At 46.7% G+C, this 14151-nt stretch overlaps 1 protein-coding gene across 2 annotated transcripts in view; it reads left to right on the top strand.

The window, feature by feature from the left end:
* The window catches only part of Itga9 (integrin subunit alpha 9), a 292483-nt gene extending 285047 nt beyond the window's left edge, over positions 1-7436 (top strand). For both annotated transcript variants that reach the window (XM_052187013.1, XM_052187014.1), the window contains exon 28: positions 3683-7436. In XM_052187013.1, the coding sequence (XP_052042973.1) occupies positions 3683-3781 (99 nt within the window). In that variant the 3' untranslated portion in view covers positions 3782-7436. The remainder of the gene's footprint in view (positions 1-3682) is intronic.
* Positions 7437-14151: the final 6715 nt, after the last annotated feature.

The following is a 14151-nucleotide window of genomic DNA, read 5'->3' as shown; positions in this document are numbered from 1 at the left end:
TGGAGTAGTCTGTCACGAGTATCACCCTGAAGTGGACTGAGCACAGGACTGAGTACCTCAGAACTAGGTTCTCATCTTGTCCTCTGTCTCTATTGACTCACCCAGCACCCACCAAACCAAACCACTCAGGGAGAATCTGCTACTCTGGAAACACATCCTGTTCGTCTGCAGGGAGCTGCCCTTTGCGGGTGCGGACTCTGTCAGGACCAGAAGGTTCTCTGTTTCTCTAGGCCTCCAGCTGAACAAACCTTGAAACTGGTCATGCCTCTCCTTCAAACAGGATAATTATAAACAAAACATCTGACCCCTCTTTGGAAGATTCCAGAAAGGACTTGGGAAAAATAACTGACTCCATTGGTTTGGAAGTGTGGGGTCGCTATGGGTACAGGGTATGCTTCTTGATAATCATTTCCCAGAAGGCTCAGGGTGGACCGCCCAAGACTTTCCAGAATTTTCTCCCAAATACCCAACTAGTGCTAACAATAGCCGGTATGTATGCCCAAGGGAGGCCTGCAAGGGATAAAAGCACATCGAGTGTTGCAAGTGGTTGAGCATCTCATAATTTACAAGTGTATCCATGCTTCAACATAAGAGAAAATGTATGTCAGGTCCTTGAAGTTTGCTAAGATTAACACTGAAGCTTTCTTAACACACAGATGTTACCATGTGAGTCATGGCTGAGTTCTCCAGTCTGATCACAGTAGACACTTCTCATTGGATTCATGTATCAAAGCATTGTGTTTAATACCTTCGACATATTCTTAAATCTGCTCCCCATGCCTTAAGTGAAAGGAAAACTCTTCGGTATTTACTGCTGGGAATTGAATCTAGGACCTGACTCAAGCCAAAAGCAACAGCCCAGCCCAGGAAACAATTTTTAAAACTAAAATGTATCATGCTTCTGAATTGTCAGCTGTTAATAATGGGGTCAGTTTTTATTTTTACTTTGTATGTCTCCCTTCAATATTCGGGTTCTTAGCCAGGAAGGTGGGTCTCTGTGAGTCTGAGGCCAGCCTGGCTACATAGCAAATACTAGGCCAGCCAGCGTTATATAGTGATGCACTCCCTTAAGATGTGTGTATATGTGTGTATGCGTGTATATGTATATGTATGTATATATGCACACATACATTTGCACACACATGTTGTACACACACACATACATTCACACATGTGTGATTCTTGAGAGTTTACCTGAAGACTCTGATTATCACCCTTATGTTCTACCATGGTAGACTATCTGTCTACCAGCCTGCTCGTATAATTTTGCGATGTAAAGATGACTGAAGAAAGGGTGGGCTTCTGCTCACATAGATGGATGGAGTCCTGATTCCTCCTTCAGATATTTAACTCTGGAGTCTGCTAACTGCCCAGGCATCTGAGGCTGAGATCCTCACAGTAGGAACAGGTAGGAATGGCCAAGAAGCACTCACAACACAGGATAGGTGAAAGGGTCTTGCTGCTCTCTTTGGGAATATGTGAAGAGTTATAGTTATGGCAGGCGTCTCAGACATGAGACCTACTTACTAGATGATTAGGAAGGGTGATAGTGAACACTAGTTTGCACAAGGTGCCATACAGTGTGGTGGCCATACAAACTAGTATCCATGTATTTGCTTATTCATTCATTCATCCATCCATTCATTCTGTGTGTGTGTGTGTGTGTGTGTGTGTGTGTATGGCACTGGGAAGAAGCCATGGCCCTGTGCATACTAAGCAGGTACCACATGACTAAATCATTCCCAAATCCTCTTGCCTTTTGTTTGCGATACTTTTTACTTCATCTGCCTGAAGATCTGGGTTTGTTAGAGTAAGACCCTCTACTGCCATCTGTTGAGAAGTAGTCCTTGTAAACTTCTCCATGGCATCTGGCGACCCCCACCCCACCTGCGCATGGCTCACCCGCACTGCCAGACTCAGCCTCCCCTACACATAGTCAGTCACCATTGGTTGGCCGTCGGGATCAGAACTCTTGGAGTTCTGGAGATGAGAGTGGAGTTTGCAAAGCTGTCTGTGGGAGCAGCTGGGCTGATTCCTTGAGAGGAAAGAACTTGCTCTGGTATCTGCAAGAGGGGACAGAGCCTTGGCTTTGTTAGTGGCAAGGATGATATCCATAATAACTTGGACACGTGAACGTTACCACTGCATTAGCTGCTCTGAGTCTTTTTAGCCTATGAAGTGCATACATTGCACATGCATACTTGTGGGCAAAATACTTCATGCACATGAAAATAAGTATTTCTTAAAAGATGGGTCTCTTCACACCAATCAGTTTAATCAAGATCACCCCCCCCCCCAATAAGTTATACCCAGAGGCCCATCTCCCAGGTAACTCTCCATTCTGTCAGGCTGAAAATTGGTACTGACTACCACAGGCGGCAAAAAGTTGCTCAAACACTGGGCAGTAGCAATTGTAATGACTGTGTAAGATGGGCCACTCATCCTACCATGTAGGAAAAACCACAGGCCAAGCGCAGCCTCACAGCTGGAATAGACAAGTCTTCTGAGTACTGAGCTGGAGAAAATGCCAGCCTGGGTCAGGATGTAGAGCCAGCCCCAGGGCAATCCTTGCTGTCGACTCCAGCATGGACATACCATGAACAAGAGAGAAAGTTCTAGATGACAACAGGAGGAATGGTTGCTTTGAAAAGTGTGTTATGTGAGAGCAGTAATTGTCAAATGGAGCCACAGATGGCTGCTGCCTCTTAGGACAGTAGTAAGTTTGTATAAGGATTGAGAACATAGTTGACAAGGTGTTTGCTACACAAATGTAAGGACCTGCGCCCATCCCAACACCTATATAAAGCCAGGCTTACGTTTGTCATCCGTGCTAAAGAGATAGACACAGTCAGATCCCTGGAGCTTTCTGGTCAGCCTGACCTACTTGGAGTGGTCCAGGCCACTGAGAAACTCATTTGAAAAATCCAAGTGGACAGCTCCTGAGGAATAGCACCTGATTCTGACCTACACACATAAATGCATGCATATATATATATATATATATATATATATATACACACACACATACACATGCACACAAACACATGCACATATATAAACATATATACAAATATACAGATATATACACAAACATACACATAAACATGCATATCTATAGATATATGCATATACACATGAATACATATACAAATAAACATACATATACACATAGACAAAATGCACACATAAACACACACACCTGTACACATAAACATATAAACATATATGCACATATATAAACAAACACATATACCCACAAACACATATACATATATACATATATATACATATGCAGGGGAAAAAACAACAATTCAACTAAAAAAACGGTGGCTTCTCCCATGATCGGTCAGATTCTTTGCTATACTACACCTTATCACAGATGTCTGGAAGAATGCAACTTTTTCAAACTTGACTCTTTGACATGTTTATCTCTTTTGCTGCTCCAAATACCTTTGAATCATCTCCAATAGACAGTGTTCTCCAGCACCCAATGCTGTGGTAACACAGTTCCAGCAGCTCACGTGAGCTTGCTGCAAGATGGACTTCAGGAAGTCAGTATGGTGACCCAAGACATTCTTCTAGCATCCCTAGCCCTGGGAAGGGCTAGGTCCTGCCTCCCTGTAGCTCAGGCTGCCTTGGCATCCAAATCCAGTCCTAACGTAGAGCATCTTCTGTCTTTCAGATGGGCTTCTTCCGCAGAAGGTACAAAGAAATCATTGAAGCTGAGAAAAATCGGAAAGAGAATGAAGATGGTTGGGACTGGGTCCAGAAAAACCAGTGACCTGCCATGCCAGCCATGTGATGCCCTCTGTCCCCATCACCAGTGACCCGCCATGCCAGTCATGTGATGCCCTCATGTCCCCATCACCAGCCTGTGGTCCTTGATCTTTGTATCTTCCATATTTGGAAGAATGAAATCTTCCTCAGATTTTTCGGAGGCCCCACTGATGCTGTTCTCTTCCTCATCCTGCCAAGCCCGGTGCCGACCTGAGATGGCCACCTCCAGCCAGGTCACATGACTGGGGCCACCACCACTCCCCTTCACAAGATGAACTCAGAACTTTGGAAAGACAAGCTGCAGAGCAAAGCAATATTTATGGATACATTGTGTGGTCAACCCTCAGGGGAAAACTGTTACCTAAAAGTATTTTTTATAAATGTAAGCCTTTTATATTGATCATGTCTTTATATTTGTATCAATGTTTTATTATTTCTATTAAATAGTTCTATAAGTCACTCAAGCACTGAAATCTTGGAAATACATGTACCTGCATACAAATTTTAAAAGAGAAGGAACTTATTCTACTTTGGAACTTATTGCTAGAGAAGAAAAAGAAAAACTTGCAGATCAAACTGAGGAAACCTTGTGAAATGAATCCGCCAAGCTGGAAAGCACTGCAAAGGCACCAAGGATATGGACAAGACCACCTAAGACTTTTATTCCCCATTGTTACCACCTGGAGTCAAGTTCAGAGAGTTCGAAGTATCAGTGTTTTCTCTTATGGACCTCTCACTGGGAGATTCTCGGCAGGAACTGGGATGGAAAGCCTAGTTTCTTCCCAGTAGATGCTCTGTGCCACCCTGATGCATGCAGCAGGCACTAAATCCTCCTCTGGAGTCAGCAAGTGCTGGATGGACAACTGGTCAACCTCAGAATAGCATCTCATCCCAGACAACATGCCAGAGTTCAAAGCCCAGGACTGAAGCTTTGCTCTTTCAGCAAAGACCTGTGTCTCTGTGTGTAAGCTGTTACCTTGTGGAGCTCTCCATTTCCTCTGTCACTCTTGCTGTCCCCAACTGGTGGTGCTGCAGATACCTTCCCAGAGAGGATCACCCGACACAATTTGTGTTTATGTCTTAGGTGGAATTCTCAAGAGTCAAACCCTGAAATAGGACTTGGGTGTAAATAATTTATTGAGGAAGTCTTCCCAGAAGGTTAACAGTGAGGAAGTTGAGAATACAAGAAGACAGGAAAGTATGGGGAGCCAGGCAACGTTTGTCCCTTCAGGGGGACAGTCCACGAGGTGGCTTCAAACCAGTTAGATCGAGTGGGCAAGTCAGGCTCAGGAACCTGATCCCACACCTGCAGGGGATATAAACTTTCTGCCCTTAGTTCTTGCTGACAAGATGACTCTGTCCTCTAGAGGAGAACTTCAGGGGCACCCTCAAGTAAGACCCAGAAATCATGCAATGAATTCAGAGCCAAGAGCTTTGGTGCCCCTTCCCCGACATGAGGGAATGCTCCCTTCAGTTTTGGGTAACCCAAAAAGCCATAAGTCTAAGTTGGTCCTGGAAGTCAAACATTGCGTCTGACCCTGGAATGGAGACAGTGGTCACTACAAGGAAGGAGCAGCCCAGGAAACCAGTGCACAGTTAGGTCTTAAGTTTTATCAGAAGAAATAAGGAAAGAAGTCTTGGCTTTACCAGCCATGTACATGCTGGTCTGTGGGTCCGGTACTGTGCTGGATGCTGGTGGATCCCCTGAAAACAGTCACCTCGTGCCTCAGGGTGATAAGCCATCCCACAATAGGTGCAGAGTGGATTCTTCATGAACCCCCTTTGCAGCTGTCCTGTGATTGTGACTCGTGTTGTGGTTTCCTTTAATCAATTGAGAATCTTAGGTGGTGAGACCACTACAGAACCATCTGCAGTTATAGCCAAAATGCATCTGTCCCCACTGGCTTACTTCCTGCCAAGGGTATGGGTGCGTTAGTGGAGGGTGACTCACGCATACACCTCAGCTAGCCAGCAGAGCCGCACCTGAGAAAGCGTGGAAGGCAGGGAGGGCAGAGTCAGCTGGAATCTGGCCACTTGTGCCTGCTCTCAAACGGTGAAATGCCATGAATAGTCATGTGCTCAGAAGGTCACTACTTCAGAAGGCAGATTTTAAGAAAACTAAGCGGTATATCTGATAGCAAATCCTAAAAGGCACCTTAGGGGAGAGGAGGCCACTTTGCCTATCTGCTGATGTTGAGAGCTAGGGGTGTGGCTGCCTGACACAGGCAGGGAAGGGGGTGGAGCACTGTCTTGGAATTTTCTCTGCTGGGTAGTTCAGCATCTCCATGCCAGTCTTCTGCAGGTGAGCAGGAAAAGTGCACAGGTGGGCTGATGTGTCTGTGCTACCTCTTTCTGGAACATTCTTTTTAAGAGCCTGCTGCGGTAGCCTGGGCTTTCGCCTGCCTCTGAGTTCATTCTGTAGCCATTCTCCAGGGCGCTACCATTTTTCTGCTTCTGTTTTTCAGTTGTGTCTTCTGTGGTTTTAACCAGCTCAAGAAAGTCTAGAGCATCCCCAAAGTGAGCCCTGCCACAGAGCGGCTATGAAACGCAGACACACGAGAACACCAGCTGGAGGGACCAGGGTCAGTTGACCTCACACACCCTGTGTCCCCGTCGCTAAGGTCTCGGGTGGTGCTTTGGGAAAGCACTTCAGAGCCCAGTGGTTTGGCAGGCTGCATGAAGTCGTCCATCCTAGTCCTCTGTCCATCCATCCTTGCACCCACACCACCCCCGTGCACCAAATATCACATGACCTGCTAAAGCCAAAGGCAAGGGGATTCGCAGTAAACAGCATACTGCTAAGACACCCCAGTGACCCATGACCCCTGTTGTGTTCTACCTGTTGAGCCCCAGTGTGGAAATGTTATTCACATTTATTTAAGGATGAGACCGCTTTATACCTGATTACCTGGGAAACATAAACCTAGGAAAGGAATGCCCAATGTCAACTTCCTGAGATTTAGAGGTACTACAAAGCATTGTCATTTGATGGGTGGGGTAGGGTGCAGCTCAGTGACAGAGTGCTTGCCGGACACAGGGGAAGCACTGGGTTTATTCCCTAGTATCCCCTCCCCCAAATATCACTAGGGGGGGCCTCCCTTTAGTAAACAAAAGGCAGAAACTGAATATTCTCAATGATTTCCTGGCGAACAGAGAATTTGAGTAGATGTGGTTTGAGGTGGGGGAGTATATGTTCTATGATAATGACTGAAGGGCTCTGCAGAGACCCTGGGGCCAAGCGAGCCTTCTAGAAGGCCCTCTGGGTTTTCTGCACCAGGGGAGAGTTGAATAAATCCCTGAGGTGTGGCGCTCTCTAGGGCTGATCTGCATTTCAATCTATTAAAGTGTTTGGTTTGCTTTGTTTGATGTGCGCGCGGTTGGAGGTGTGAGCTTAAGCTTTCTGAGTGGTTTGTTGCAAGGCAGGCACCGCTGCTGTCTGCATGTCTGCAGCCTTGCTGAGGTGCACACTCACACACACACACACACACACACACACACACACACTGCCTGGGAGGATCTGGTGTGAGAGGGCTGTCCTCCTTCGCTGTGTCTGTGAGTTCATGCCTAATTCTGCAGTCACTTCTGAATCACTTGCACTGTTTGGGAGATGCCAGGTTTACAAAACTGTTTAGAATAAAACAAAATATGGCTTCAAATGATCCCAGCGTGTCTGTCTGTAATTTCTTTGCAGCTAAGAATGTTGTGAGGGCCTGAAGAGGGAATCGCAATATAATGCAATGTGGGTGCTAAAGAGCACACCTAGGGCTGCCGACTCCCACGGGAGCACCCCACACGATGGGGCTGAACGACCCTTAAGACATAATGTGGACACTTTATGTGTATTGCCTGCCTGCCTGGGGCTGGACCTGGTGTCTGTCTGTCTAGAGAGAAGTTCAGCCCAAAGAAATGGGCGTGTTCCTCATCACAAGCAGACCTCTTCACATGTATGTAATGTAAGTCATTAAGCATTTGCCCAGGCTATCATCAAACTTGTTGTGTAGCCAAGGATAGCCCAAATCTTTCTGCCTCTACCTCTAGAGTACTAAGATTGCAAGTGTGCACCACCACATCTGGCTTTTGGAAGGCAGGACTCTCCTTCCGAGCAAGATCCCGCCAGCTGTGCTAACATACTCAGCCCCCTGTAAGCTTTCTGTCCACCCTCTTGCACATCTCTAGACACTTTAGTTTTCTTAGATTTTAAATCTCTATTTGCTAGTTACAGCCTCGTTCCTATCACACTTACTTTTAATTTGTGGATTATTTTTTCTTTTTTCCCTAGATATTACTAACAACGATCTACCTAATATGTTGCTTGTTTTCAAGAAACATATTCTGGCTCTATCAAGTCTGGGTTTTGCTTCCTAGTCCATCAATCACAATGTCCACGTGTATGAGTTTGTTCTCTATAGCCTAGCCGTCATTGTTCACCCAAGGGCTGGTGAGCCGGCTCTGCGGTTAAGCATGCACACACACACACACATACACACACACACACACACACACACACACACACACACACACACACACACACGGGGGCTGGCAGCTCTTTTTTTTCCTCTCAGGACTCATTCATGGTCATGGGCCACCATTCTCATGCAGTTCATTAGTTATTTACTGTTGGCCAGTGGTTGGTGACTTCCTTTAGAAATTCTTTGTGGTAATTCTTTGAAGCCCACGATGACATGTGTTCCCGCAGAGAGCATTTGCCTTCACCCTGCCAGGCTCCCATCTGGAATCAGGCCTTGGGGCTTTAATGGACCACCCATGGACCGGGCAGAGCAAATCCATTCCAAGGCCAGCCCATGCCTTCCTCTACAGGGTGGGATTCAGAGCTCCACAGGGCCCTGTGCTCTGCGCCACACCACACAGTGCCTCCATCCTCGACCGTCCTGGCCAGGGGTAGAATGCCTATTTCTGATTGGCTCATTCATCTATTCATTCATTCATTCATTCGTTCGTTGATGATTCTGTGTAGCCTGGGCCAGCCCAGCCCTGAAATCCTCCTGCCTTGACCTGTGAAGTAATAAAATCAGTTGCGTACCTCCATGCACAGGGGACTGCCATTTTATAGGCCACTGACCCCTGACCCCTGCAAGGCCGTGAAACTGAACTTCTGCTTTGTGGGTAGGTGTGTGTGTGTGTGGGGGGGGGTGTATATGTAACATTTTCACTACAAAACAACAACAGCAAAAGAAAACTAAGTGTGCAGAGAAGTAGAATTTTAAGTAAACACCATACCCTTGGCATCTAGCTTTAGGTCCGCATTTTGTTACCTGTGGTTTGTCATTCCTCCACCAACCTGCCTTCCACACGTTCCCTTCATGATACTCAATGGTTGCAACACATTCTCCTCAGGATGTCAGGAGGGTTTCTGTTTGTTTGACCAGTAATCGTAATTTTCACCTGTGATGTCTATTTGATTCTTTTGGAATCCACCTGGGTGATTCCTAGCTTTTTTTTTTTCCATCGATACAAACATGCTTAGAATTCATTTCTTTAAACATACAAAGCTTTCCTGAGGCGCACGCCACTCCCACTCCTGAGAGCTGAGGCCTCTGTTGCCGCTCACCCCACAGCTTCTGAATTCACGTCTATTTCCCTCATATTTTTTTGTTAACTTTAAAACCGTTTCTCGTCTTCCTTAGAACGAATCTGTTGGAATTTGAAATGGTTTCCCCCAGAAAGTTTCCATTTGCTTCGCAGGACGTCCAAGAGGCTCACTAGCTGGTGCTGGTTTAAATTAAGTCCCGAGGCTCGAGGCCCACCCAGCTGGTGAGCAGTCAGACTTCCAGAGCAGTCGCCTCCTGTCCTGAGGCCGGAGTTCTAGTTTGGCCCCTGCCTGGTGTCCTTTGGAGGGGCAGCAGGAGATGACTTGTGACTCCACCTTGCCACTGGGATTTCCTGTCTCAGACAGACAGAAAGGAGGCACTCCACCCCGATTCCTCTCCTTGGCTGATCTAGGGCTCAGTCTTCATGTTAATCACCCTCTCCAGGGCTTCCACCCCAGCTCAGTGCTGGGCTTAGAATGCTTTATAATCTTGCCATTTCAACAGTAATTTGCAAATACAGTGTTTCAACTTTTTAAAAATTACATTTGTTTATTTATTTAGTATCCGTGTGTGCATACATGCATGCCAACTAGCAGGCATGTAGACCATAGCATACATGTGGAAGTCATCAGCCAACTCACAGAAATTTTTCTCTCCTATCAGGCTCCGAGGACAGAACTCTCGTTGTCCGGCTTGGCAGCAAGCCTCTCTACCTACTGAACCTTCTCAGCAGCCCTCAGTGTTTTGTCTTTCATTTTCAAATATTTGCTGTATATCTATAGTTGCTTTATTTAATCTAATTGGGGGCTGGAGAGATGGCTCAAGGTGAGGTGTGTGCTGCTCTTGCAGAGGGGCTGAATGTGCTTCTGAACACAGAAAGAAGTCTCAGGACTGCCTGTCACTCCAGTTCCAGGGCCTTCTGCTGGCTTCACATGTGCATGTTCTCTCTCTCTCTCTCTCTCTCTCTCTCTCTCTCTCTCTCTCTCACACACACACACACACACACAAATTTTTTTTAATTTTGTTTGTTTGCCTTTTGTTTTGTTTTTATTTTTGAGACACGGTCTAACTATATATCCCTGATTGGCTTCAAACTCTGAATGTAGGTAGATGAGGTTGGCCTCTAATTAATAGAAATCTACCTGCCTCTGCCCTCCAAAGTGCTGGGGTTAAAGGTGTGAGCCACCATACCCAGCCAGAAAAACCAAATTCTAGAAAGAAAGAAAGAAAGAAAGAAAGAAAGAAAGAAAGAAAGAAAGAAAGAAAGAAAGAAAGAAAGAAAGAGAGAGAGAGAGAAAGAAAGAGAGAGAGAAAGAGAGAGAGGGAAGGAAGGTAGGAAGGAAGGAAGGAAGGAAGGAAGGAAGGAAGGAAGGAAGGAAGGAAGGAAGGAAGGAAGGGGGAAGGAAGGAAGGAGAGCCAAAGGAGGAAGAAGGGCAGGGAGGGAGAGAGGGAGGGAGGGAGAGGGGGAGGGAGGTAGGGAGGGACAAAGGGAAGGAGGAAAGGAAACCCATGGGGAAGTTAAAGTGCTTACCACATAAAGGACCAAGAGTGCCTGCGGGGAGTGAGAGTGAGAGTGAGAGTGAGAGATTCTGAGTGGGCGCCACACCCACCTGTAATTCGGGGCTCAGGAGGCAGTGGCAAGCGACTGGCTAGATTAGTCTGTATTGGGGAGCCCTGGCTCCGAGAGACCCTGCCTCAGTGAATAAGGCAGAGCCATCAGAGTAAATTACTGATGTCAACCCGGGGCCTCCACACACCTGTGCATTCACACCCGTGCACCCATACATGTGTGCACTCATACACCTGTGTGCCCCCACACGACAACACAAGCACATACCATGCATGAACACTACAGTGCAATAATAGTAAAAATAATAAAAGGAAAATATAGTAACTTCTTGCATCAAGATTAAGAAATTCTCATCTACCCTATCAAGAATTTACCAGTGGGACTAAAGAGATTGCTCAGTGGTTAGAGCACTGGCCACTTCTACAAAGGACCCAGGGGTTCAGTCCCCAGCACCCACATGGTGACTCACAGCCATCTATAACTCCAGTACTGTGGGATCTGACACTCTCTTCTGGCCTGCACAAGCAACAGACATTCACATGGTGCACAGACACACACGCAGGCAAAGCACCCATACATATAAATAAATGAGGTTTACTGAGTAGATACAACATTCTGAGAGGCAGGCGTCATCACACACACACACACACACACACACACCTGTAATGCCAGCAGTCGGGAAGCTGAGGCAGGAGAATAGCCTGGAGTTTGGGATCAATCTGGACTACATAATAACACATACATACATACATACACACATATACATACATACATATATACACACACATACACACACACAGATGAAAGCCTGAAAGCAAAGTATGTGTAACACATGTACACCAGGGTAACATTTATGAACATCACTTACTCCCTCTAGGATTTCCATCCACCAGAGCTGCCTTTTGGTCGAGGGTTTTTATTAATGACGATGCTACAGATGTCGCTATTGGCAGTCACTCTGTGTAGTAAAATTTGTCTGATGTAATGCTTGTGACTAATTGTGTGCTGGAACCTGTGTGATCCAGCGTGCTGACGGGGAGAGGGAGCTCCGTCTCAGGCTGCACTGGTGCGTGGTTAACATCTGCAGCAGCCATTATTGGGGTGTGGTTTGATGCTGCCCATGTAGGCACAGCATGTATTACAAGCTCTGACTTCCTGACAGTGCATATGGAAGACGGGATCTGTCACCCAACTCCAACGGACGTGACCTGCCCCTATCAGGCTAAGAGAGTTCACTCCTTACCAGTGACATCGCAGCAGTGGACATTTGTGGATTTGAAGATTTTACAACTTGACAACCCACAGGATTCCGACGCTGACCTTTGGCAGTCTGTCTGGGGACTGGGAGGCAGACTCTCTCAATCGCGGTGCCAAGAGTCTCATTTCCTGAACTTGCCCTGAGCCCAGGATGTAGATCCAGCTGCGTGCTCCTCCTCATTAAATTGTCCGCAGCAATCAGAAGTGACCAAGTGACAAGCCCTTCAGCTCCTGGCACTGTCCGCAGGGTCGGGACGGTAGCTATCCTGTCTCTCCCTAACTGCGCCTTCGTTCTAGCACGCCTGGTTCTGAAATCCCGCCTCGGGCTGCTGGAGTATCCCCTCAATACTTCGTGGATCCAGTATTAGCTCCTTCTCCTTAGGCCGAAACAAAATTCCCCGACAAGAGCCACTGAAGGCGTGGTTTATTTGGGTTCATTATTTAAGGGTCCAGCCTGTCATGGTGGGATAGGCACAACAGCGGGTGCTTGGGGCATCTGGTCACATTGTACCTGTGATCAGGAAGGAGAGAGAGAGAGAGAGAGAGAGAGAGAGAGAGAGAGAGAGAGAGAGAGAGAGAGAGAGAGAGAGGCACAACTCTGTGAGTTCGAGGCCAACCTGATCCACATAAGGTGTTTGAGGCCAGCAAGGATGACATGGTCAGAACCTGTCTCAGAATATATTTAATAAATAAATAAATGGGACAGGAAGTAGGGAGGGATTCAGTAACCCAAGATCCCGGAGATGAATTAAAGCTTCCTCTTCTGAGCTGCAGACGGCTCAGCGGTTAAGAGCACTGACTGCTCTTCCAGAAGTCCAGAGTTCAATTCCCAGCAACCACATGGTAGTTCACAATCATTTGTAATAGGATCTGATGCCGCTTTCTGGTGTGTCTGAAGACAGCTACAGTGTACGCACATACATTAAATAAATAAATAAATAAATAAATAAATAAATAAATAAATCTTCCTTTTCTATTGAAGAGCCCCTCCAGGTGATGCCTGAAATATCAAGATAAAGGTGATTGACACTTGTGAGGTAGTCAGAAGTCACATGTAGTCACACACCCATCATCTGTCATTCCAGCACCTGGAAGCAGAGACAGGAGGTCATGAGTTCAAGACCAGCCCAGACTACATAGTGAGTAATCTTAAAAACAAAATAAGACAACGACAGCCAAATGGAGGCCTGGCGCGGTGGCTTACCGGCTAAGAGCAGGCAAGACCTTCCGCGAGCGCGCGGTGTCACTGAGGGGTGCAGTAGAACTGACAGGGACGAGCTGGCTACCGCTAGAGCCAAGGCCCAAGTTTGAACCTGGGGAATCCACCCTGAGAGGTCATCCGATGCATCCGAAGCTGACGCAGCTCCTTAACTGCTGGAGTTCCAAACCTACGATCCTATGGTGGCAGCAGAGGCACCTCGCCACAAGTCCCTCCCTCCAGCTTTCCGGCCAGAACAGAACTGTTGACAGTCATGGGGAGTTTCTCACCAGAGAAGGCTAAGAGCTTCCTGAGTAACGTTCCAATCCCTCGGCGAATTGCAACAGCGTTGGGAAATAGAGTCTGGTTTGTACTGACAGTTTAATCAACTTCTCCCAAATACTTACTAGCCTCCCTGTCACTTCAAAGGCCTGAATCCCTAAAGGGGGCCCCCAGCCCTGAGCTGGTCAATGAAGAAAGCCGTCTCCCAGCTGCCCTCTGGCGGTCAGAATGCGTCACTGCAGTCCTCCTCCTTTGATGTGTGTGGGTGTTTCCAGGAACTCAACATTCTTCAGTGAAATAGTGCCAGGGAACAGCGGTAATCAAGAAATTAAGTTAAGCAATTAGGGAGAGCAAAGAGAAATCAAAGGTTTTGTTTTCGTTTTTGTTTTTTAAATAAAATACTCCAACCATAAGCTTACGAAATCTAATTTCAAATAAGACATTTGTTTCAAGTTGTAGAGAAGTCTGAAGAAATAGTGAAACGCTCCGCTGAAGTGGGGCCGTCCTCTGCTCTGATT

The sequence above is a fragment of the Apodemus sylvaticus genome, chromosome 7 (assembly GCF_947179515.1).
Source record: "Apodemus sylvaticus chromosome 7, mApoSyl1.1, whole genome shotgun sequence".
Lineage (NCBI taxonomy): Eukaryota > Metazoa > Chordata > Mammalia > Rodentia > Muridae > Apodemus > Apodemus sylvaticus.
The sequence above is the reverse complement of the archived record's forward strand: the minus strand, read 5'-3'. Positions and strand labels throughout refer to the sequence as shown.